The 26589-nt window shown below is 43.2% G+C and overlaps 1 protein-coding gene across 4 annotated transcripts in view; it reads left to right on the plus strand.

Moving 5' to 3' along the window:
* The window catches only part of DMD (dystrophin), a 1248719-nt gene that overhangs the window by 342626 nt on the left and 879504 nt on the right, over positions 1-26589 (plus strand). For all 4 annotated transcript variants that reach the window (XM_066619666.1, XM_066619670.1, XM_066619667.1 and 1 more), the window contains 4 exons: positions 4765-4866; positions 4945-5052; positions 14646-14825; positions 24851-25026. In XM_066619666.1, the coding sequence (XP_066475763.1) occupies positions 4765-4866; positions 4945-5052; positions 14646-14825; positions 24851-25026 (566 nt within the window). The remainder of the gene's footprint in view (positions 1-4764; positions 4867-4944; positions 5053-14645; positions 14826-24850; positions 25027-26589) is intronic.

The raw sequence follows: 26589 nt of genomic DNA on the forward strand, positions 1-26589 counted from the left end.
TCATTCATCCCTCCCTCTAACAGAGAGAAGGAAGTAAAGTGGACTGTGCCCTATTTACTTGAATGCATTATATCCCTAGCTACCTCTTTGTCCATGAGAAGAATGCAGGCTCAATATTAGATATTGTCCTGGTTGGGCATCTGTCTGGACCCACATTTTGGAAGGTTGACAGTGATTTGGACTGCAACAGCTTATCCAGCAGATAGCTTGTCAGGCAACTCACTGCTGCGGTCAGCACCACTTTCAACTCCTTGTCCGCTACCACTGGTCACGCCACCACCCATGCAGCAGTGATTTCCTGAAATGCTTCTGCTGATATTTCTTCTCACCTTCCAGCCTTCTCTTCAGTCCAGCTTCACTCTGTGGTCACCAACTCCTCACACTCATTGAAGGTGGTATCTGTAAGCCCACATAACCCTAACATTCCAAGGGGCCAGTGACTCCTCCCCCCCCAACAGAGGGGCATTTAGTTAACTGCGGAATGTTGGGTCTGTGACCATAAATAAAGAATGATGATAGTTAACCGCAGGAGGTTCTGGAATAGAATCCCCGCAGATACCGGGGCACGCCTGTACTATGTTTCCTAAAAAAGAAATGCTGAACAATCTATGTAGTTCTTCTGTGGCAATTGTTCTGAGTTTTATCAGTTTTCCTTGTGCTTTATGGAGAAGTATATTCCATATCTTAGGCAGAGTTGCACCAAATTTATCAAAAATAGAGCTTTGGAGCAAAGCTCTGAATAGTCAAACATTTTTGAAAAAAAATAAAGGTTAATATATTCACCATTCTTCATTCACCACTATTGAATTCACCACCACCTCTTACTCCTTTTCCAATGTTTTCCATTTATTTATTTATTTATGTAATTTATACCCCATCTTTCTACCACACTCAAGGGCACTCAGGGCAGCTTACAAAATAAAACATCGATACAACCGCAAATAAAACAGTACTACAACATTAATATAAAAACAACAAAACACAACTCCAGTGAATCACGATTAAAATTACAAGTCATAAAAAGCACCAGTCTCCCTATTTATTTAGGAAAGCATTCAAAAGCTTTCCTAAATAAAAAACTTCTAGACTCTGCTGAAAGAACTCCAAGAGAGAGCAGTTTTCAATTCCAGGGGGAGGGAATTTCACAAGCAGGGTACCACTGAGAAGTTCCTATTTCTTGCTGCCATCCTCCTCCATATCTCTGCTGGGAGCAGCACAGTTAGAAGGGCTCTCTCTGATAACCTGAGAGCTAAGAAGCCTGGCTCGCTGGCATGGAGCTAGGTGTGGAGTGCGAGCCACACAGTTTTATTCAGTAAAGTGAGTGATTAGAGATCTTCGGGCCAAAACAATCTCAACCTGTTCTCAAAACTAGAACCGACAAGGCCCAGCAACCACACAGACAGCCACATTCTGCACTAGTTGCAGTTTCCAGACCATTTTTAAAGCCAGCCCTTACTAGATTGTTTTTTTCTTCTGACTTTTACCAGCCAATTGAGATATCTCTTAGTGAATGGGATGATTCTACATAACCAAGCAGATATAGCTGCATTGCAAAATCACTGAAATCAAATGAAACAAATTGAGAGTGAAATCAATCACATGAGTGATCCCAACCAAAGTGGAATCATTTGGTGAACCTGATGATGTTGGGACACTCTAACTCAGGGGTGCCCTAATCCTGGCATTTGCGTCCCTCGGGGACCCCTAATCCGGTCTGTAGGGAGCCCCCAGTCTCCAATGAGCCTCTGGCTCGCCAGAGACTTGCTAGAGCCAGTGCTGATCTGCTACGACTACTCTTAAATTTTACATGTAAAGTAATTCTTTTTTTTCCTGGCCCTCAACAGTGTCAGAGAAATGATGTGGCTGTCCTACCCAAAAGTTTGGACACCCCTGCTGTAACTGATCAGACTGGGCTTTGGATTAACATCACGATGAAAAAAAAGCTGATTTAACATTTTCTTCATTTTGAATAAGCAAACTCCTGACTCCTTTCGACAATATCACAAACAAAATTTACTGAAGCGGAGATGCTTTTCACTGCTGCCAAAAATATTTACAAAAAGCTTATTTTTTCTTTAACTCAACCCCAACCTTTAATCTGTGATGCTGTATGCCCATTAGCAATTAAAGAAATGAGTCTACTTGCTATTTAAAATCTAACCATATATTTGATCCTTCTGGTTGCTTCGATACATATATCTTGTTAAATTGCTGATACATGGTTCTGAAAGCAAGGTAATTCTTACTTCTCTTTGAAGTCATGCTAATTTTCAAATAGACTTTTTCAACTTATTTTGGTTTTGGGTAGCATGTTCATCCTCTTCTAGCATGCAAATTGGGGAATATCTTATCAAAGCAAGTACAAGTCAGAATGACCTTGAATCTTTTGACTTGGTTCTGGCTGCTAGATTAAGGGAGAACAGTTCTAAAGATAGATCACAAGGCCTTGTAGGCAGGACTGTGGCACTCTTGCTGCAAATGCTAACAACAAAGAATTTTTCTTCTCTTTAGAAACTGGAAGTGGCTCAAGTATAAACATCTCTTTTTTCAGAGGAAAGTGCAATACAGACACAAAATGCATATTATTATTAAAAAAAACAAAACAAGACAGCAAATGGATTTTAAAAGACAACAGTAATAAAACCTGAATCATAGCATATCACTACAATATATTAGGCAGGGATACCTGTCATGTTATATTATATTATATCCCTCTCCTCTACATGACAAAATTATTTTCATTGCTGGAATCTCTGGTAATTCCACAGTTAGTTCTTGCTGGCATTAGCACGCTAGCATTAGCAGGGCAGTCATTTGAGGGGCTGAAGTTGCAGCTTACCAGGTAATTACCCAGGCACTCCCCAGGAAGGACAGAAGCTTGGGATGATTGTAATTGTAACATGGAAATAGCCCCTTTGCTTTGCTGCAGCCTTCTGCTCAGGGGTTTGGGACCAAGACACATGGTCACTACCATGTCAAAGTGCAACGTGGCAGGTGCCATCCACTCAGGCATCACCTGCCTGCACTGTTTGCAAGTGGCTTTCCCTTCTGAAGTACTTTTGATGTACCTTGCTTGCTTCCTGGGTAGACTCTTCATGGGCTGGCATGGTATTCCCAGTAGCCTCATTATGGTGGCGTATTCTGCATTACTGGTTGGTATCATGTCTTTGCACTGTCACAAGCAGTCACAACAGGCAAGTGATGCAGGCACCCCCTTTCGGCTGGCACTCAGGGTGGACTAGCACCCTTCCCCTTGCTTGCTAAATTACCAGCATGTACATCATTGATTTCTCTTTATTTTACTGCCTAATAGTGTATATTTGATTATTAGCAGCTGTGTATGTAAATTGGCTGCATTGCAATTGTGAAGTGTAGTATTTGAGAGTAATGTAAAGTGACAGGAAGGTTTCTTGTGCTCACTTCTCGTCTTCTCACATTTCACGTCTCACATGAATACAACATCTCAGAAGGTGGATGTATCATGTGCTTTCAAACCATTCTTTGGAACCAAGTGGCTTGTATAGTTTGAGTTACAGAACATGACTTGGGGCTCAATCCAGACACTTGCGTGCCAGCTCACTGCTGGCATGCACTGTTGCAAACATGCCGTAAGGCACATTTGCAAGCCTTACCTTATTTGCAACACACAAGCCCATGCGGCACCAGCTCCGGTGCTGGCCCTGCTGTCCATCACCTGGCACTCTATGCAGGTGTGCAGAGTGCCTATGCAGCGTGTCAGGTGGCAGAGAAGTAAGACAGGGCAGGGAAGGCAGAGAGGAGGCATTCCAGGGCAGGTGGAGGACAGGGGGAAGGTGTGGTAGTGGGAGGGAGCGGAGTGGGAGGGAGTTGGGACTGGCAGAGCTGAGCTGCACCAGATCCAGAGCTCTGTGTCAGGACTCCTTAATTCTGCACCAACTGAAGAGCCACTGCAGAATTCAGTACCCCTATTGCAGGGCTTCTTCCCTTACCTGGGGGAAAGGGATGGAAATCCCCTTTCTCCAAGGAGCCGCCAGCGGCTGCCCGGCGCATTCAGGATCTCATGATAGCCGTTTTGGCACTGTGTGAGTCCCACATGCTGGATTGAGCTCCCCAGTTACAATCCTATAGACACTTACTTGGGAGTTAATCCCATTTAATTCAATGGTGCTTACATCTGAGTAGACATGAACAGGATTGTGCTGTCAGTTGGTTATTAGGTTACTTATAGTACAGGCCTATACATGTCTACTCAGAAGTAAAAACTATTGTTTCTAATGGGATGTACTCCCAGGTAAGTGTGTTTAGAATTGCAGCCTTAGGTTACTAGTTGTAGCAGTTTTTTGTTTGTTTGTTTGTTTTGCAAATAGTTCTTGTTTTTGAAGAGGGATATTAAAACGGATAATTAAATGTATATGACTAGGTGCAAATAGCTGGTAGGTTAAGTCTTATTTGTGAACTTTTCTGCATTATAGATTTTAGGGGACATCATATTTTTATGTACACAGTACTTCAGAATTCATAGAATACTATCGTATCTTCGATATTTAACATGATAAGGAGCGTGTAATTTTATTGCTTCATAATTACAATTTGCTACCATGCATCTGTGTACTGTTTAGCAATAATTATAATGAGTTCAAGATGACATGTGAAATATTTTATAGCCTTGAAGTAGACCTTAAAATGTTAATGGAAACATTAACTGCTTAAGCTATTCAATGTTCAATTAAAATATGTTGAGGTTAAATCAATATTCTATCGTTTGTATTCTTACTATCTTCCTAGCATTTAGGAGACCGTTGGGCAGCTATTTGCAGGTGGACAGAGGATCGGTGGTTCCTTTTGCAAGACGTTCTCCGGAAATGGCAACAGTTTACTGAAGAGCAGGTGAGTGGTGCTGGCGTTTGTTGTTTGCTTCAGAATTCTTGATGTATGGTTTTAACTGAAGTTTTTTCTTGTTTGTAGGGTTTCTTTGATGCATGGCTTACTGAAAAGGAAGAAGCTGTAAACAACATCCATACCACTGATTTCAAAGATCAGAATGAAATGTTGGAAAATCTACAAAAGTTGGCAGTATGTGTTTATCTTCTTTTTCTTGTTCTATGTGATTATGTAGTTAAAATATTTTATCCCATCTTTCAGCATTGTCCTGGCAGAGACCCGATCCTGAACCGTCTGCTCCGGCCCTCTGCCAGCACTGAGTGTCGTGGGTGTACCTTACAGCATATCTGTGACACTCAGCGCTGGGTCAGCGCTGGTGCCAGCTGGAGACCTGCCCCCACCGCCCAGAGCAAAGGATGAGCTCTGGGAGGCAGAGAGGCCAGGATGGTGGGGTAGGAGAGGTATGTTGAGGGGGTGAGGAGATTTTCTGGGGAGGGGTAGAGAAAGTGGGGCAGGAGGTGGTGTCTCAGACTTGAGTAGCCCCATTGCAGGCTTGGGCCATTTCCTGAGGGAAGGGGACATATGTCTCCTTTCCCTGAGGAGATGCCAGCAGCTGCCCAAAGCCCATAGGATAGAGTGGCAGGCATTTTGGCAACATTGCTCCTCTGGGCACCAGGAAGCTCAAGATTGGGCTTCCTCTTGCCCAAGCCTAAACCCTCCCAGCACTGGCGTTGAGCTCTAGCACTGGCGCTAGGTGCCATAAACATGCCATAAACTTTTTGACTTTCCAATTCAGGACATGAACATTAAAACGTGCTTTGCTAACTGGTTCAGGCACTTTGAACTGGTTTAGAAACATTTCATGCAACCTATCTTCAAACTCTGATTTTTCCATAAAGTGAATAGCATTTTTAAAAAATAATTTTAATGAGTTTTACAAACAAACAAAATACATACAATAAGACTATAATAAAACATTAATCATACAATTGCAAGCTGAGTACCTAATTATTGAACCACTTATTTGGAACTGGTTCCAAATTTGGAACTGATACAATTTTATTATTATTAACAACAACAGCAGTATTTATATACTGCTTTTCAGCAAAGATGTTTGCAAAGCGGTTTACAGAGAAAATCAAACAAACAACTATTGGCTCCCTGTCCCTAAAGTGTTCACAATGTAAAAAAGATGCAAAAGAACACCAGCAGACAGCCACTAGAAAAGACACTGCTGGGGTGAGGAGGGCCAGTTACTCTCCCCCTGCTACCCAGTTAGCAGGGGTTCATATTAGTCTATAGTGCCTAATCTAAATAATAGTGCCTAATACTATGTGCCACAGTAATAAATAGAGATGACCAAGGAAGAATGCAGTTCTGAACATTACCAGCTCAAACTTGAGAAAACATTAAATAAACATTTGGAAAAGACCCAGAGCATGTCAGGAGATGAAATGTTCTGCCTTTAAGGGAACAGCTTGACGTTCACACCCAGCTCTGTGTACTATTGTCATACTAGTGCCAATGCAACTGCCAAAATGCATGCCATGCAGACACTTTTGAGGTTTATCTGTAGGAGATCTCTTAGTGCTAAAACAATGTTGTAACAATAGTTATTGTGGTCTTGCCCAATGTTGGGAAATACAAAACAAACAAAAATAAATCACTGTGGCCTTGAATTTATCAAAGTTGTCTGAAATTATTCTCCTAAATCGTTTCAGTAATTTTAACATAATCAGACCTTTAAAATGTCAGTTTTATTGTGAATAACACAGGAAGATTATATATTTTAAAGATCTTGTCATTTGATTGTTCAAACTAATTAACAGGTACCTGACAGCTGGTTTAAAATTGCTGCTAAATGTCCCTGCTGATTCACACAGTGACTACAAATTTAATATTCATTAAAATATGTCACAATTGGAGATCAAAAAGTGTGACCATCTGTCAGTATAACCTTAAGCATACGCTGCTCTTGATAAACAGTGCCTAACTCTGTGACCCAAGTAAATTTCCATAGGCTAAAATATACACAAATCTAGATCAGTCATCAAAACTGTAGATCAACACAAGCCTTATGAATGTGAAATGGGCAAGCACTGGCAGAACAGTTTGAAAACAGTGTCTTTATATTACTGAAGTGATTGTTAAAGGAGAGAGAGACTGACTACGTGGTATTCTTTGGACTTGTAAAACAACCAGGGTGAGAGCGAGATAGGATAGGTTCAAGCCCAGCCAGGCACTTGCCATAACTTTTGCTGAGACCTTGGAGGTGAAAAGTAGAAGTAGAGCTAAGTCTGGAACCCACACCAGTCAGTTCACAGGGCTGCTTTATAACTACATGGTCATAGCAGGAGACATGCAAAGAGCACTACATAGGGCATTAACATCCCTATGCATTACAGATAGGCACACTTGGCTTGCCAGGCCAAACCAATCAGAGGGAGAGCTGTGTGGACCAGTTGTTTTGCTAGCACCTTCTGCACAGTAGCCCTCGTGTAGCTGTCATTATGCTGCTTTCCATCTTCTTAGCTGCCTGCCTTATGGTAGCAGAGAACAGGAATCCCATAACGAACAAGAGGTTTCCTCCTTCTTTTGAAGCACAAGAAGTTAGAGCAACAATTTTCAACCACTGTACCATGGCACGCTGGTGTGCCACGAATGGTCTGCAGGTGTACTGTGGGAGATTGGGAGAGGATCGTTGATTAGTAGGGCCATTGGGGGATGTGAGCCCTCCACCAACAGCACAGTGTGCCATGTCAATTGTCAAAAATACTTATGGTATGCCTTGATAATTTTAGTACCTTGTCAGTGTGTCGTGAGACAAAAAAGGTTGAAAACCACCGAGTTAGAGAGTGAGGATGAAGCAAACTCTGAGCCCTGTTAACAGAGAGGCCCCTCCTCCCTCCCCTACAGATTCCCACCTTGAGGCTAGTTGAAATATGAAACAACTAGAGTGGGGAGAAGGAATCCCTATCCACTAACAAAGTGACAAGGGGTGAGTTCAAGTCAAAGCTTTTATTGCGCAGTTTGAATGAGGGAGCAGCATTGGAAAAGGAAACAAAGTAGGGTTGCCAGCATCTAATCTCAGAAGGGCTCTTGTCCCTTTGCAGTTTTTCCAAGACACAATCAAGTAGCAGGTATAAATAACTACCCTGTGAGCATTCGCAAGGAGAAAGAACAATCTCCACATGCATAGCTCATTGAAGATAACTGAGTCTATAATGTTCTGAGAAGGATCATCTATAAGAAATTTTATATTTTTGATTTTGAATTAACAGACTATACTCTTTGTCATCAGAGTGGTATCTGGAGTGGTTTATAGCCATGATGAAAACCTAACAACCCCAGTTTACTTATTTATTTTTTTAAGGTGAACATCATGTAACATTTTCACCCCAATGGGCCAAAGACATTCAAGGTCTTCCAGGCAATGGGGACTGCAGTCTACACAGTTCTTAAGCTTATGCACCTGAACTCCACCTCCTTAAAACATTGTCCACTTTCAAACTGCTGAGCGCGTCCTCCTGCCTCCTTCCTGCATGAGCTTCTCCACCACCAAGGCTCTGGCTGCAGGCAGAAAGAGGGGGATCACTGGGTCTTCAGGTATTTTACCCTCACCTTCTAATGATTCCTCAGGGTAGCCCAATTCTTTCTGCTTAACTAATAACCACACACTCCAGCAATTTCCTATAAAAATTTATTAAAACTTTTCTGTATTAATGACACTGTGGTAAGAGGAAATCACTCCACCCCATCTATGGTCTTCTTTGGATCCCTCCACCTGCACTTACCTGCACTTACCACAGCCAAATAAGAAGTAAAATGCACACTTTTACTCCACTATTCCTTTTCCAGAACAGTTAACTGTTTCTTACCCAGAGAAAATTCAGTAGTCAGGGAATAATAGGACAGGTCCTCTTACGGATTAGGCATTGGTTGAAGAACAGGAAGCAGAGAGTGGGCAATTTTCACAGTGGAGAGAGATGATGTGGTGTTCCCCAAGAATCAATTATGGAATCAGTGCTTTTCAGTAAAAAAAAAAATGACATGGAGTTGGGAATAAGCAGTGAAGTGGCCAGGACTGCAGATGACACTAAACTATTCTTAGTGATGAAAACTAGAATGAATTGCAAAGAGCTCTGAATGGATCTCTCCAAAGCTAAGGAATTGGTGGCAAAATGGCAAGTGTGCTTCAATGTAAGTTAAGTGTAAAGTGATGCTCTTTGGGGCAAGAAATCATAATTCCACATATATGCTGATAGTTTCTGAGTTGTCTGTGATGGATCAGGAGAGAGGTGGCAGTGTGGACAGCTCTATGAAAATGTTGACCCAGCAGGGCTTGACTCGCATCCTGTGCGCCTCAGCTTGCCACGGGTGGCGCCTCAGGAGAAGACTTTTGTCCCCTTCTCCCAGGTAAGGGAAGCTGCCCTGCAATGGGACTACTCACTTACCGCTGACTGGTGGTAAAGTAAAGACATTCGTGTAGGGCACCGAGCTCCACTGCACCCACCTCTCTGCCTCCCCACTCCCTCCTTCCAGCATACCTGCCACCGACCCTTCTCCGCCCCCCACTTCCCCATCATGCCTCCTGCCCGCCCTCTCTCCACCCTCCCCATGCCTCCCCCTCCCCGGAACGCCCCCTCCCCGCCCCCTCCCCGCCCCCGCTTATTGTGCTGCGGCTCGGCAGTCCGTGAGACTGCCGAGCAGTGGAGGATGGGTGCCTGCCCGGTGCTAACGCAGTGCCACCAAGTGCTGGGCTAGCATGGGCATCTGCCTGGCAGAAAGCCAGAGCGCCAAGCTCAGGATTGGGCTCTAAGTCAGTGGTTCTCACCCTTTTCAGCCCGGGCCCCACTTCTGAGAATGTCAATCTGTCTGGGACCCACCAGAAGTGATGTCATCGACTTGGAAATGATGTCATTGCAGGAAGTGACATCATCAAGCAGGAAGTGACATCACTGTGATGTCAGAGCTGGAAGTGATTTCATCAAACAGGAAGTGACATCACTGTTCTTACCTAGGAACTCAAACTGTAAATGACAAGAGAAAATATTCCAGCTCAGAAGCTTCTTCCAATTCTTCCCCCCGCCCCCGCTAACTGGTACCATACCAGAAGTAAGCCCTTCTTACTCCCCATTGTGTTAGGTTGGGAACATCATTTAATGTAGCTTTGTGATAATCTCCAAAAGGAAAGGTCATTAAATCTTATTACTCACTCCCTGGAACTAGCCTGGGTCATGGTGCTCTGGAGACAAGGGTGCCAGCAGGGGAAACAGTGTTTGGGAGGGCATAGGGCAATGTGGAAGTCAGGGCTCCTGAGTTCACAAAATTAATGACATGAGTCTGTGCTCTGAAAAGGTCTGGTGTTTATATTTAAAAAGCAATTATCCATTTCTACTGAATATCTTAATGCTTCCAGGAATAAATATGAAAGTTTAACAACCTGTATCTGTAAAACCACCACCAAGAATTAGGAAGTTTTAAGCATATGCCAGAACTGTCAGCTGGCAACAATAAAGCAAAATTGGTGAAAGACCATGGCAGCGCTGTAATTCTCTGAAGACTGAACCAGAGATACAAGCAAGGAGTGAGCCTTGTGGGCTTTGAAATCACTCAACTGCCAGGACAGCCACCACCATTACCATTATCAGTAATGCACCCCATTTCACAAATTACCCTGAAGATTCCAAATGCTTCTCTGCCACATACACTGACTTTACCTTCAGTTAATTTCACATACAAAACCTAAAGTTAACCGAAATCATGGAACTGGAAGGGACATAAGAGGTCATCTAGTCCACCCTCCTGTCTGTAGCTTCTCAGGCATATATTCAGTGTGGAAGAGATGACCAAGGCCCTTGGAGAGATGTATCATATCTGTCTGACTACTTTTAATGGTGTGCATCAGAGAAGTGTGGGGCAGGGCCATGGAGCATCCCCCTCACCGCTGGAAAGATAGGGATGCCCTACTGTTCTCCTCCCAGCTGCTAAAAGGAGCCAAACAGTGGGGTAGCTATATTGGGAGCGCTCGCTTGTCCTGGCCTCTCCACACTCCCTCTTGCCTGGCTGAGTGCGTGGCAGCAGAGTGTGGGCGCTGAAGCCTCCTCCACCGCCACCCATGGTCCCCACTTCAGGTTGCTTCTCCACTCCCCCACTCACCTGCCTAAGGTTAAAGGGAGCCAGACAGAGGGGTCCTGCATGCCCCCAAGAATAAGGGAGCACTCACCCTCTCCTCTCCCCTCCTTTGAATGGGGCTGGGCAGCAGCACACTCACAGAGGAAAAGTGGCACGCTGCCTGCCCTGTGCATGTGCAAGCCGCTCTTTGTGTTTGTTTGTGCCTGGAAGCCTAAAATAGCTCCCCAAGGGTCTGTTTGCCCTTTCTCAAAATGGCGCCACCCATGTCTGCCCTTTTTCAAAATGGTGCTGCCAACTTCAGTTTGCCCTTTTTCAAGATGGCAGCTGTCATCTTATCGCAACCCACCAGAAATTCAATCACAATCCACCAAGTGGGTCGTGACCCACAGTTTGAGAACCTCTGCTGTAAGACTTAAGGTTCTTGAGCTGATATAGTTTTTGCCTTGTTGTTCAGTGAATATATTATTATTATTATTATTATTATTATTATTATTATTAATTTGTACCCCGCCTTTTTACCCAACGGGCACACAAGGCGGCTAACAAACAATTTAAAAATACAACATGAAAAACAGTTAAAAACAATTTACAATGATTAAAAAGCTCAAAACAAAACAAAACAAACCCCGTGGATTTTCATATAAAAAGCAAGAATGCCAGCCAGCCTGTCAACAATTAAAAGCTTTTTGAAATAAAAAGGTCTTCAGTCCACGCTGAAACATTAGCAACGAGGGAGCAGTTCTCAGTTCTAAGGGGAGGGTATTCCACAGTTCGGGGGCCACCACTGAGAAGGCCCTCTTCCTGGCCGCCACCCCTCTCACATCTCTTAGTGGTGGCACAGTCAAAAGGGCCCCCCCAGAAGATCTAAGAGCACGGGCCGGATTGTAGGGAAGGAGGCGGTCCCTCAAATACCCCGGACCCAAGCCGTAAAGGGCTTTAAAAGTCAAAACTAGCACCTTGAATTGGGCCCGGAACAGAACCGGCAACCAGTGTAGCCGCCAGAGCAACGGCTCGACAGAGTCAAACCGACGTGCCCTGGCAACCACACGAGCAGCCGCGTTCTGTACTAGTTGTAATTTCCGGACCATCTTCAAAGGCAGCCCCACGTAGAGCGCATTGCAATAATCTAATCTAGATGTCACTAGTGCATGGGTTACTGTGGCCAGGTCCGCGCAGCTCAGGTACGGTCGCAGCTGGCGAATCAGCCGAAGCTGAGCAAAGGCTCCCCTGGCCACTGCCGCCACCTGGGACTCCAGGAGCAGCTGTGGATCCAGGAGAACCCCCAAGCTGCGGACCTGCTCCTTCAGAGGGAGTGCAACCCCATTCAGAGCAGGACAATAGTCCAGCACCCGAGCTGTGGATTTCCGAACCAAGAGCACCTCTGTCTTATCCGGATTTAATTTCAGCTTGTTCGCCCACATCCAGTCCCTAACCACCTCCAGACAGCAATCCAGGACCCCAACCGCCTCCTCAGAATCAGGGGGAAAGGAGAGATAAAGCTGGGTGTCATCAGCATACTGGTGGCAACCCACTCCAAACCCCCGGATGACCTCTCCCAGCGGCTTCATGTAGCTGTTAAAAAGCATGGGGGATAAGATGGAACCCTGCGGCACCCCAAGCTTCAGAGGTCGGCATCCCCCAGCACCACCACCATCCTCAGAACAGGCATCCCCCAGCACCATCTTCTGGGATCTGTCAGCCAGGAAGGAGCGGAACCACTTCAAAACAGTGCCTCCAAGCCCCAACCCGGCCAGCCGGCCCAGAAGGACACCATGGTCGATGGTGTCGAATGCCGCCGAGAGGTCCAGCAGGACTAACAGGGTTGCACTCCCCCTGTCCATCCCCCGGCGAAGGTCATCCACCAAGGCGACCAAGGCAGTCTCCGTCCCGAACCCCGGCCTGAAGCCAGATTGGAATGGGTCCAGATAATCAGTTTCCTCCAGTACCCTCTGAAGCTGGGACGCCACCACCCGCTCAATCACCTTGTCCAGGAATGGGATATTCGAGACCGGCCGAAAGTTATTTAAATTAGTGGGATCCAGGGAGTGCTTCTTCAGGAGGGGGCGAACCATTGCCTGCTTCAAGGCAGGCGGGAGCACCCCTTCCCTCAGAGATGAGTTCACCACCCTCCCCGTCCACTCGGCCAGCCCTTCCCGGGCAGCCCTAATTAACCATGCTGGGCACGGGTCAAGCGGGCAAGCAGCAGGTCTCACACTCCAGAGAATCCTGTCCACATCCTCAGGCTCTACAAGCTGAAAAGAATCCCAAATAGCAGGATAGACAGGTGCCCCGGGGACATCACTAGACATGCCCACAGCGGCATCCAAGTCATGCCGAATCTGATCGACCTTCTCTGCAAAGTGTCTTGCAAACTCGTCACAGTGAGCTTCCGTGTGCTCCTCCCCACCAGTAGGGGGGGGCCAGATGTAAAAGGCTACGGACCACACGAAAGAGCTCAGCTGGACGGTTCTCTGTTTTTACACGTGCCGCCGCCTAAGGAGGTACGTGGGGCGGCGGCAAGAAATAGGGCCTTCTCAGTAGTGGCACCAACGTTGTGGAACTCCCTTCCCCTTGACTTGAGAATGGCTCCCTCTCTTGAGTCCTTTCGGCGAGGCCTGAAGACCTTGTTGTTTAACCAAGCCTTCTGACGTTCTGGCCTTTTTAACATCTTTTATATATCTTTTAGTTGCTTTTTTACAGGCCCGATTCCTCTAAGAACTGCTGTTTTATGCTCTTTTATTCTGACTCTTCTGACTACTGTTTTTATGGGTTCTGCTAATGTGTTTTTTAATATGTTTTATCTGTGAAATTATGTTTTAATTTGTTTTATATGTTGTTAGCCGCCCTGGGTCCCTTTTTGGGAGAAGGGCGGGATAAAAATAAAGTTTTATTATTATTATTATTATTATTATTATTATTATTATTATTATTATTATTATTATTCTCTGCAGATGCAGATGCAACCTATTTAATATAGGTTAAATGAATGAATGAATATATGTTCAAGTAAACCTACCAAAATGACCAGTAGCCACCTTGGTTATAATAACAAAAGAAAAAAAATATCACATGCTTCATCCCATATTAACATTTCAAAGTTTGTTTCATTTGTCTTTTAAATCTCTTTGGGGACCCAATTAATTGAAAGGTCATGTTGGAAAAGCTGGTTTAGAGTTTGCTGCTTTGCGTAGAGATTATGGATGTGCTTGCATTATTTTTAGTTTTGGAGCTTATTGTATCTGTTGTGTAGTAAAGATTCCTTACTGTGCACTCCATCAGCCTGATTCACATATACCCATAAAAGTATATCTTGGTCATAGCTTGATTGTCCTACTGTAACTACATTCCAGTTTATGCTAATGCGTTCCTCTGAAGTAAACAGAATCATTTGTTCATAGATTTTATCTTTAAGACTGACGTTAAGTTCAGTTGAAACTTATATGAAATATAATATAGGAGCTCGGCAAACTGTAAACAGGTATTACATAAAAATTCAGTTATATGTACAGCCAGTCCACACCACACAATTTGGTTCTGTTTTCAGCTGTATAATGGTTTTCATTAATGCTGTATTTTATATTCACCGGTACAGTACTCCTCTTCAGTTAATTAACAGTGTATTTTCTGGATGACTTCTTTTGTTTTAACAGATCTTGAAAGGAGAACTGGAAATCAAGAGAAAGACTTTGGATAAACTGAATTCACTCAGCCAAGACCTCCTTTCATCGGTAAAAAATAAAGCACTGTCTCAAAAGCTGGGAGGATGGCTGGAAAATGTTGCTCAGCGCTGGGATAGTCTGGCACAGAAGCTGGAGAGCAGTTCTAAGCAGGTTTGTCATAACTATCACCCTCTCAGCTGATGACAGTTAAATCATATGCCAAGGAAGTGAAATTGATGTTTGTTTTAAATCTTTTTTTCGCTCCAAGTTTGTTTTACAAGTGGGCTGTTTCTTGGCTAAGATAGGGATATGCAAAACCTGTCTCTTTATTGGCGGGAACTGTTGGGCTCCTAAGAGGAATACATCTGTGCTACAGACATGTGCAAGTAGAAGGGAATGATTGGAGATGGCTTCGTTACAATGATGCCAGGGACACCTGAAGGCTTTCTCAAGAAACTGCAGTTACTCTCATGTAGAGAAAGGATAAGTAGAGAAATCTGTTTGCCCAGCCCTTCCTTCTGTCTGAAGCCATATGTAACTCTCATGAGAGCCAGAAGAGAAAATTGCTGCCAGCACTTCCCACCCTCTGTCAATCCACATAAGTCTTTTTTTTAATTTCATTGTGCTGCCTTACCTTGATATGAGAACAGCATGTGTAATCTGAGAAAGGGAGAAGAGCAAAATTTGGATCTGCGGGCACATGAATTGGGAAGTGCACCTATAGGCTCAAAGAGATTATTGTTTTGCTGATTTATGTTGCACGTTATATATTTTAATATATAATATATTTTACTTTGCCCATTTGTGCGCTGAGCCAGCACATATGAACCCATACCCTGCTTCCCATTGCCTAGCTCCTTCCCACTGAACGTCCAGCAGCTCATTTTGTTGCTTTCTGTGGCTTTCTTGTTCTAATGTGCGTTATTCACTACCTGTATTGCTCCCCTCACCCTTGCAAAAAGCTTTTTTCCCCTCCTATGGACACCTATGCAAGCATGTTGTATGCAATACTGTAAGCATTGTGTGGCATTCTTAGTACCCCAGTAAAACTTGGACCCTTTCCTTAGGAAGTATGTTACTTGTGGGTTCTGTGTACATACCTTCTAACTACTGCATTCTGGGAAATTCTGGGAGTAGTGCTATTGCCTATTCAAGATGGCCTGCTTATACATTATCTGTAGAGAGGGTATGGACTGAAAGCGCAGTCCTGTCCTGCTCTGGAACAGGCAAGCCAGGAGGCTTACACTGTATCCAGCACAGGATTGTGGCCAGAAGCAGCTTAGCCAGAGGCAAGGGGAAACATTACCCCTGGGTAAGGCTGCTGGCCCCAATGGGTCTCCTCGGACTTGCGCCACCTCTGCCCAAATAATGTTGGCATCACACAGCAACCATGTTATTTCTATTTCTGATATGAGAGTTTAATGTGATTTTACTGTGAGGATCTTTAGCAAGCCAGTTGAGAGCATCTTGGGGTTATGAAACGAAATGTAAGGTGAAAAAATACATTTTACAGAACAGTGTCCAACTAATTTCAGTGGGATTTACACACAGTCCTACAGCCTGCTCCTATTCACCACAGTGGAGCAAACCCTAAATTTATACATAGCCTCACCCTTGTTGGGTATCTGGAACTTTAACAAAAGTTGAAAAATTCTGAAATCACAAAGCAGTGGTGGTGGTGGTGGATTTCACAATGAAGGTACCACACTACTGAACATTGTGGCTGAGTTGTTAATCTGTATGGATTTTGGGGAGGTGCTTATGGTTGAGTGGAAGATAACATGCTTTCCATGTAGAAGGTTCTGCTTCCATGTAGAAGTCCCTGGAATCTTCAGTTGAAAGAATCAGTTTAACAAGTTATAGGAAAAGCCTTCTGTTCACAACCTCAGAGAACCATGTCCATTCAGAATAGATACAATTAGCTAGATGGGCTAATGATCATACTGCAAGTTGGTGTGATCATATATATGTACAGTATTTAAAGCCTAAATTTGAACTGCAGTCTTCCACTTGCTAGTATAAATGGTTCAATGCTCCTATCATCAGCCCATCCTCGGACAGGAAGGTACTCCAAACAATGTCTAAAGTAAAATATGATTATTACCCCAGTCCTCTGTATGTTTTCTTAGTGCAAGTGAGTTCAATGGCTGTTGTGTGCATAGGATTCTGTTTACCTTTGAGTAAATACTATTGATTATATTTTGGTGTAAGCATACATAGCACTGTGATGTAGTATACTTTATCCATTTGGGCTGAGTCTCTTAGCACTTTGAAGGTTAACAGGATAAGGAGACATTTTAAAAATTATGAATCTAAAGTGAGATAAAGAAAGCTAATTCTTCTTTGCTGAATTGTTATAGGCACCACTCATGAGGTGAGTGAATATCTCCAAATAATTTGGATGATAACTCATTCATATTTGTTAAACACTATAATGAGCTGCTACACCTGTGCTTGACAACATTTCTGCTTTGCCAAAAACTATACCTTTTCTATTCACTTTCCTTAAAAACATTTGTTCCAATTTAGCTGGCATTGGCAGAATTCATTTGGGGGTGGAGTAGTGAACAAGTTGTAAATGAAAGAAAGAAGCCGCAATTGTAGTGTGTACTCATCTGTTTGTCAAAATGTAGTCAAAGTGGCCATTTGTACTTCACACGGGATGTAATTATAGAAGTTGAAAAATAATTTTTGTGTAATGTATCTAATTTGAACAAATTCCATGGTTTTTGCTGAGGCAAATTTCCATATATACAGTTTTTTTTCTTCTCCAGAGGCATATCTTTCTATCTGGGGCATATAGTTTCAAAACAATTGCAGTAAATGAGCATTAAGAAACTTCCCATCTGAAGTAGTCACAAAGGAGAACACTTTTTTTTGAAAATTGTTATTTTTTTTTTACTTAGAATGTGCATTCTGTGTTTAAGCCCTTCTTTCTCAAAATAAATACTACTATTATTATTGCTAAATGTCTGCCTTAGAGTGCGATCCTTACCTGCAGATGGGCTGATGCAAGTCCCTTGCTCCTGCCCCAAGAGTGCTGCAAACATGCTGGAAAGCACATTTGTGCCTCCTTGTGAGCCAGGTAGGCTGGTGCAAGGAGATGCGCAGGCCTCCCAGCACTGGATCCCACCCAAGCAGGGGTAAATAAGTGCTGGCCAAGGCGGCCGTTGCAGGGGGTTGGAGAGAGTGGTAGGAGGGCATGGTGCTTTAGGCAGGGGGAGGGCGGGGGAAGGCAGGTTGTTGGGTGGGACAGACGTGAGAAGGGGGTTAGGACTGGCCTTGGCAATTTAGGCTAGATCTAATCCCCATCCCTGGCCTGGCCTTACACAGGTGCTTGGATTTGCGTCAGCAAATACGCTGACACCGATTTGAGTAGCCCCATAGGAATGGCTGGCATGCAACACAGGGTAAGGAGATAAATATCCCCTTATTCCGAGTTGTGCCACAGCCACCTCCTAACCTGCACTGGATACAGTGCAGGCCATTTGGCCTGTCTGTTCCAATGCAGGTTAGGATTGGGCTGCCCATGTCAACAGTATGCTGTGAGATGATCACATCATGTTAGTGGTAGAAAATGGAATAGTAATCTCTGTTACCAGTCTAATTAACTTTTCACCACATTTAAGGTTCATAGCAAAATAAATAAAGCCTTGCCAATGGGGCATGTTTGCATCCTGCAATGGGGTGCATCACAGATGCCTCTTCAAGGTAAGTGGATGTTTGTTCCCTTACCTCAGGCCTGCATTGCAGTTGCACTGGTGCTGTAAAGTTGGTTAGGTTTGGGCTGTTAAGCTTGGTAAATTTAAGCTGGGTGAAGCAGCTCCTACCATTGGGTCTGAGTAATTTATCTAATTTTATGGGAACTCTTATTTGGATCAAAATTTCACTAATGGTGTTGTCTGAGAAGAATTCCTCCAAATTTTACTTTAGGTAAATTTTGTTGTCAACCCCAAAACTTGATTGTATCCTGAAAAGCCCTTAGATATTTAGCATGAGGAGGAATCCCACATTCACTTTAAATATCGATTTAGATATTCAGTGCAATGTTAAATTTGGCCTCCCTTATTTTCATTATCCAATATTTTGCATGATTTTTGACTAGAGATAAGATCATCATTGTATGATTTCATGTTGCATTACAGAGGTGGTCTCTTCGTGACTCAGGGACCACAGCATGCCGGGCCCCCCTCTCTTCCACTAACTTACAGAGTTTCTCCAAATTCATGTTCATTACTTCATTGACACTATCTAACCGTCTGATCCTCTGCCGTCCTCTTCTCGTTTTGCCTTCAGTTCTCCCCACCATCAGGGTCTTTTCTAAAGAATACCCTTTTCTCATGAAATGGCCAAAGTATCTGAGCTTCAGCTTTAGTATTTGTCCTTCCAATGAACAGTCAGTGTTGATTTCCTTTAGAATTGACTGTTTTGATCTCCTTGCAGTCCAGGGGACTGTAAGAGTCTTTTCCATCATTCAAAAGCATCTATTCTTTCAGCCTTTCTTATGGTCCAGCTCTCATAGCTGTACATTACTACTTGGAAAACCATAACTTTGACTATTGTTGCCAACACTACTCCTCCCCATGTACACGTGTGACCTACACGTATCATGCGCACATAACTAAAATTGGGGACATTAGCAAGTAAGAGGTCAGATCTAGCAGTGTGACAAGGTTTGGAATCGTTGACATGGATGAGCAGTGCAACCAATCTCAAAGTGCCTCAAAAATTAGGCTAACAGTAACCTCAAGACAGAGCTTTTCAAAGAAGATAAGGGTTAATTAAAGAAATAATCTTTTGGGGGAAGAGAGAGAGAGAGCGAGAGATCAAAAGAAGGTGGGGAATCACCTATCCTAGTCTGCTGGTTTGCTTGAGTGTGAAGTCCTTCTTGAACAGCAAGGCAGGGCTGCAAAGTCCCCAGGTTCTTTCAAAGTGCAATGCCAGGCTGCACTCCTCCACTGCCTCTGGAGTGAACAAAACTCTCTCTTCCTGTGTCTTGGATCTTGTGTCTTGTCTTGTCTTCTTGCTGTGTTCACTAGTCTGCCTCTTGTCTTCTTGTTCTGTTCTTGTCTTGCCCTGTGTTCTCATAAGAACATAAGAACAGCCCCACTGGATCAGGCCATAGGCCCATCTAGTCCAGCTTCCTGTATCTCACAGCGGCCCACCAAATGCCCCAGGGAGCACACCAGATACAAGAGACCTCATCCTGGTGCCCTCCCTTGCATCTGGCATTCTGACATAACCCATTTCTAAAATCAGGAGGTTGTACATGCACATCATGGCTTGTAACCCGTAATGGATTTTTCCTCCAGAAACTTGTCCAATCCCCTTTTAAAGGCGTCTAGGCTAGACGCCATCACCACATCCTGTGGCAAGGAGTTCCACAGACCGACCACACGCTGAGTAAAGAAATATTTTCTTTTGTCTGTCCTAACCCGCCCAATACTCAATTTTAGTGGATGTCCCCTGGTTCTGGTATTATGTGAGAGTGTAAAGAGCATCTCCCTATCCACTCTGTCCATCCCCTGCATAATTTTGTATGTCTCAATCATGTCCCCCCTCAGGCGTCTCTTTTCTAGGCTGAAGAGGCCCAAACACCGCAGCCTTTCCTCATAAGGAAGGTGCCCCAGCCCCGTAATCATCTTAGTCGCTCTCTTTTGCACCTTTTCCATTTCCACTATGTCTTTTTTGAGATGCGGCGACCAGAACTGGACACAATACTCCAGGTGTGGCCTTACCATCGATTTGTACAACGGCATTATAATACTAGCCATTTTGTTCTCAATACCCTTCCTAATGATCCCAAGCATAGAATTGGCCTTCTTCACTGCCGCCGCACATTGGGTCGACACTTTCATCGACCTGTCCACCACCACCCCAAGATCTCTCTCCTGATCTGTCACAGACAGCTCAGAACCCATCAGCCTATATCTAAAGTTTTGATTTTTTGCCCCAATGTGCATGACTTTACGCTTACTGACATTGAAGCGCATCTGCCATCTCCTTGTGTCTTGTGTTCACTAGTTCTTGTCTTGGTCCCCCTCTAATCTGCTTCCAGAGTAGGGAAGTTACAGGACTTTTCACAAAGGAGACAAAGGAATATCTGCAGGACAAAGGAGTTTGGAGAGCTTCTTGGGTGATGCATTTTGGGCTTCCTGATCTTGATTGAGTCAGAAAAGAGCTTGATGGCCCATCCAGGAAGTTTCTACTGAACAATGGTGTGGCAGGGTGTGTTAACTCAAGTGGAAGGACTTCTTGTAGCTTCTTGACCTTGATTGAGTTTTCCAGGAGGACACAAAATAGCTTGATATCCCATCCAGGAAGTTTCTACTGAACAATAGTGTGGCAGAGTGTGTTATCTCAGGAGAGATTTCTTGGCCTAGAATCTGAAAAGGAACTACCTATTTGGGCCGTTGTAATTCAATTTAACATTCAGGCAGGACTTGTTCTTGCTAGCTACCCTGCACATGCCTGATCTTATCTGATCTTGGAAGCTAAGCAGGGTCAGGCCTGGTTAGTACTTGGATGGGAGTCCGCCTGGGAACACTGGGTGCTGTAGGCTTATACCATAGTCTTTCAAGACTGAAGGTTGCCAACCAAGCACCCAGATTTAATCAACCATAGAGGAGGCCTTTCCTTGGGAGCCAGCAAAATCTCATCCCTTTCACTTCAGGGAGGCCTGCCTGACTCTGAAACCAAGATGGAGTCAGTTTAAACTGAACAAGTGTGTGGGGAAAGAGGGTGTCTGTAACACTATACAGACCTTTGTCATCACAGTGATGTTTTGGCTTTGAATTAAGTTGTCTAGACTTATCATAGCTTTCCTCCCAAGAAACAAGTGTCTTTTAATTTCATGGCTGTAATCGCCATCTGCAGTGATCTTGGAGCCCAAGCAAATAAACTATGTCATGGCTTCCATTTCTTCTCCTTCTGTTTGCCATAAAGTGATGGGACCAGATGCCATGATCTCAGCAATAGCTAATTATATTTCTTACTGATTGTTAAAAATATTTGGAAGAATGCACTTATGTTTATTATTTTGTATTATTCCCCCTTTCAACTACATAGTATCCTATGATTGACTTTTAAATCGAAATGGGTCTTCAAATTGGGCTGAACTGGATGAAGGGACAACTCAGCGTTAGATTCACTTATAGAAAAAATAAATTGTGCACTAAATTAAACACAAATCTTATGCATAGATGATTAACAAGTTTAGACAGTTAAAAGTTGTAGAAAATATAAACAGTTTTATTTGGGAAGGGTTTCTCATTGAGCTAGTTTACAAATTCATTATGCACTGTATGCAAACATGTGACCATATAAGTAAATACAAATATGAACCAAATACATGCCAGGAAAAATATAGCGGGCTGAGAGAGAGAGAGAGAGAGAGGAAACATCAGCAGGTGCTAGAGAAACTGTTGATTGTGATAAGCCCTTGTGTTTGGAAATGAAATCCTTCTTCAGCAGCAACTCTATATTGAATTCCTCTTCAGGATAAGAGGCCTTCTCCATGAAGAAGAGTTGCCTCTGAAAAATGGCTCCAATCTGGAAATGTGTTGTCTTTATCACAATATACTATATTAGTGCTACCTGTTCAGGGTTCCCCCTCTCCTTTTTGTTTCCTGTATAGAGATACAGGTCCAACCTTGTTATACACAGATTTTTTATATATAGATTTGATTCAACACAAATGGCCACTGCAAATGAGAAAGAATGTGCTGATCCCTGGAGAAGGGGAAAATGCATCCCTTTAAAATCACAGTTTAAAAAACTGCTTTTCTTACTGTTGTTGAGAGACAGTCATGCAAGTGATCATTCCATTCTTCTGCTGAGCCAGGCAGACAGGCGGTCCTTTTCATTTCTAATTGCTGACTGCCTCTCTACAACAGTAAGAAAAGCTGTTTTTAAACCACAATTGTAAAGGGACACACTTTTTATTTTTATTTTTAATTGCTTTTATTTAACACATTTTATGGTATCAGCAAGGAGTCCCGGAATCAAACCCCTGCAGATGTCAAGGCACAACTTGATTCTGTTAGGAGCAATAGAGGGTCAAGAAACCTGGAAGTGGGTCTTTAAATCTATTTTTCCACTGTTTTATTTATACACTGATTTTTTTTATCCGCTAGGGCAGCAGTTCTCAAACTCTCTGGGAGAGTTTGAGCTGCAGTAAATCCTGGCGGGGGGGAGGCAGCGACGCAGTCCCCAGGATTGCATCGCTAAGGGAGCTACAGGGATTGGCATTTACTTACCAGTCCTTGCAGTAGCTTCCCAACGGTGTGGGGAGCCCTGCACGACCGTCTGCAGGGCTTCCCGAAGCTTAGAAAGTGAAAGTGAAGCAATTGCGCCTTGCCTACGCAAAACCAGAAGTGGAGCGCAATTGCTCCGCTTTCACTTTTTAAGCTTCAGGGATCCCTGCGAATACTCCAGGTGTGGCCTTACCATCGATTTGTACAACGGCATTATAATATTAGCCATTTTGTTCTCAATACCCTTCCTAATGATCCCAAGCATAGAATTGGCCTTCTTTACTGCTGCCGCACATTGAGTTGACACTTTCATCGACCTGTCCACCACCACCCCAAGATCTCTCTCCTGATCTGTAGAAGTAAGTCCCATTATAGTAAATGGGGCTTACTCTGAGGAAAGTGTGAATAGGATTGCAGCCTAAAACAGAAAAAGATTCACCTTACCCTGTCAAGCCTCTGTTTCATTCTTTTTATGGTGGGGGACTGCCTTCTGGAGCATTTGTTGAGCTCCAGTTGCATCAAATCAGGACCATTCTGGTGGCCTCACATTTCCCTTTGCCTGACCTACCCAGGAGCCAAAGCAAGTTTGCTTACTCGTGTGTAAACGTGACCATGTGGCTTAGTTTCACTTTCCATAGGGCTCAATACATTCACCAGCTTGGAGGGAGGGACCTCCTTCTCGGGTGTTTTTTGGTGGCTAAATTCATTGGATCAGGACCATTCTGGTGGTGTTGTATTCCTCTCAGCCTGCCCTTTCCAATGAACTAAGGCAAGTTCGCCTACTTGCGAGTAAACGTGCGATACGGCTTGGTTTCACTTTCCATTGGGCTCCATGCATTTTTTATTTTCCAGTATTTTGCCAATAACTTTTGATAGAAAGGAGATATTTCACTCTAGTTTTGTGCATTGCATTCGGCTAGACATTCCGCATTCCGGTATATAACATGATGGGGTTACTCTTAACCACCGCGATTTTAGCATGTCACCCCCCAATGTGCGTCACCCTCCCCTTGCGCATCACCCGGTGTGGCCCGCACCCCCCCTAGCGACGCCAGTGCCTTGTACTACTGTTGAATTGTTCATGCTAACATTTACCTAAGTAAATGCAAAGATGAAGCTGCTGGGATGAAATTGGATCTGACTGTGCAAACTAGCCCTGGATTTCCTCAACTGAAATGACAATGGCACAAGTGTTGCCAGGGAAGCAACAGGAAGACCATATATTTGAAACATTTGCATTTATTAAAAGAAGAGCCTTGGATTTTTTTTTTTGTTCTGAAAAGGAACTTCTTTTGTGAATTGAGTAGCATGAGGGTTGTAGAAAGAACCCTTTCATGTGCTAACACTTAGTTTGCTTTAATATTTTGGATGTGGGTCAGTAACATGTTTTTCCATGATACAGAAAAAAATAATTAATGCCATCTAGAATGTCCCCTTTTCAGTTGATTTGTCTAAGCATCTGTTTTGTTAGAAAAAAAGAGTATATGTCATTTTAAAAGCATGCACAAGGTAAATTGTTTGTGAATAAGGAATGGATTCTTTTTTTTCAATTAACTTTTTTAAGCATATGCCTTTTCTCTGTTGAAGCAGCAAACTTATGAAGCAAAGAATATGAATGCACACATGCATATTCTCAAATTTGTTTCACAAAACTGAACTTCAGGATTTCTGCTTTTATTCACTTGGCTATGAAGCAAACAGTACTATAAATACATTCTATTTAGCTTTCCTCCTGATTTTGATATTGATTGTTTCATATGTCTTATTCACCTAGCACGAGTCAGTTAAACAATTATGTGTGAGTTCAATACAGTGTTGTTTTGTTCTGAAGGTCAGCCCATGAACAAGGAAGAGCAGTTTCTCATTATTTTCTATTGCCACTCCAGTCTTTATTAAAGTCTTTCAAGCAATGTGTGACCTCTGTTTCAATACTTCTCACAGATTTCACAGGCTGTTGCTACCACTCAGACATCACTAACACAGACAACAGTAATGGAAACTGTAACTATGGTGACTACCAGAGAACAAATCCTGGTTAAGCATGCGAAAGAAGAACTCCCACCACCTCCACCCCATAAGAAGAGGCAAATTGTGGTGGATTCAGAAATTAGGAAAAGGTGAGCATGAGGGGGAAAAGTGAAAGCTTGATCTAAAATTTTGAAAATGTAAAGTGATGCCTGTGTTCATCATCACCAAGTGAACCGTGGAGTTTTTTCTGTAAAGGAGAATGCAGTTGCTTACTACTATGGAGGACTACATGGTACTTTTTTTACCTGTTTGAACCTACTCATAGCTCCTCAGGCAGCTGCTTCCATGCTATTTTTTTTTTAAAGAATTATTTTTCTTCTTGGCTGCAGAATCCAGCCTTATCACATTTAACAATGTGATAATGCAAGCCAAGCCAGAGCAAAGTGAGAACATGAAGCATTTCTCTCACATTGAACAGGCAAACATGTCATCCCATTTCACAGTATGTCTCCCAATGCAACTGCAGAGATAGGAGGTGCACAATTCAGAGTTATGTGCGCATGTGTGTTTTTGTGGAATGTGCCTTCCATGGGCTTAGCACAAGTATTTGACATATTTGCATACATTTGTCGTATTTATGTAGATCATTTCACTGAAATATGCAGTGAGACCTCTGTTTCTCCATTCTCCAGAGACTGAGTCATACCCTTTGGTACAATTTTCTTTCATGTTCGATGAGTTAAATGACATAGGACCCAATCCTGTCCAAATTTCCAGCACTGGTGCAACTGCAATGTATCTCCGAGGTGAGGGAACAAGTATTCCCATACCTTGAGAAGACCTCCGTGATTGCCTCCCCACCACAGGAAGCACTGCATGCCCCATTGGTACAGCTACACCGACACTGGAAAATTGGATACGATTGGGCCCACAGGCATGTCTCAGAATTATACTCAGAATTTATACAGTTCAGAATTTTTTGCATCACAATATTTTGTGCAACTACTATATGCGACCATATAACAACTGTTTATCTGAATGCCTTTGTGGATGACTGCTGTGAAGCTGGTTATCTATCTTTCTGTATAAGGAAAGGCACATTAAAGTAGGGTAGGTGCTCCATCTAGTGTCTTCACATTTAGTGAATTTTAGATCAGTTTTGTCCTGTAAAAAAATTGAACAATTAGTTTAACGATAGCCGTAATCAAATGTACTCCTAAATAATAAAACTATTAACGGGCTGAATTATTTTCCCTGAGCTCTTGACTGAAAACCTGTAATAATATCTCAGTTGTTCTAAGGCCCAAACTACAAGTTAAGTAAAATACATGGCTGTTTTTTCCCCCAGTTAAGAGTCACCTGTGGAACTGGGGGATACAATTGAGATGATGAAATTTGGATTACGGACGGATGGATCTCTCTGTGTCAGTTCCACTGAAACTTAATATATGTTTTTTTATTTCTTTTCTGCAGTCTTCCCCTAAAATCCCTGAGTTTTAGTTTTTTTACAGCAACAAAAAATTCAAACACATTTTTTCCAAATGTCTTCATGTATTTCCTACTACAGCAGCTACTGCAATAATGCATTGCAAAGTATGCCTTTAAACACTTGTTTTATACAAACATATGGAATGGAAAACTTTGTAGACATCTTTCTATCTTATAAACTCTGATCTGCTGGAGAGTGGGAGAGACCCAAAACCATGCATTCA

Source organism: Tiliqua scincoides, chromosome 3, assembly GCF_035046505.1.
Source record: "Tiliqua scincoides isolate rTilSci1 chromosome 3, rTilSci1.hap2, whole genome shotgun sequence".
Lineage (NCBI taxonomy): Eukaryota > Metazoa > Chordata > Lepidosauria > Squamata > Scincidae > Tiliqua > Tiliqua scincoides.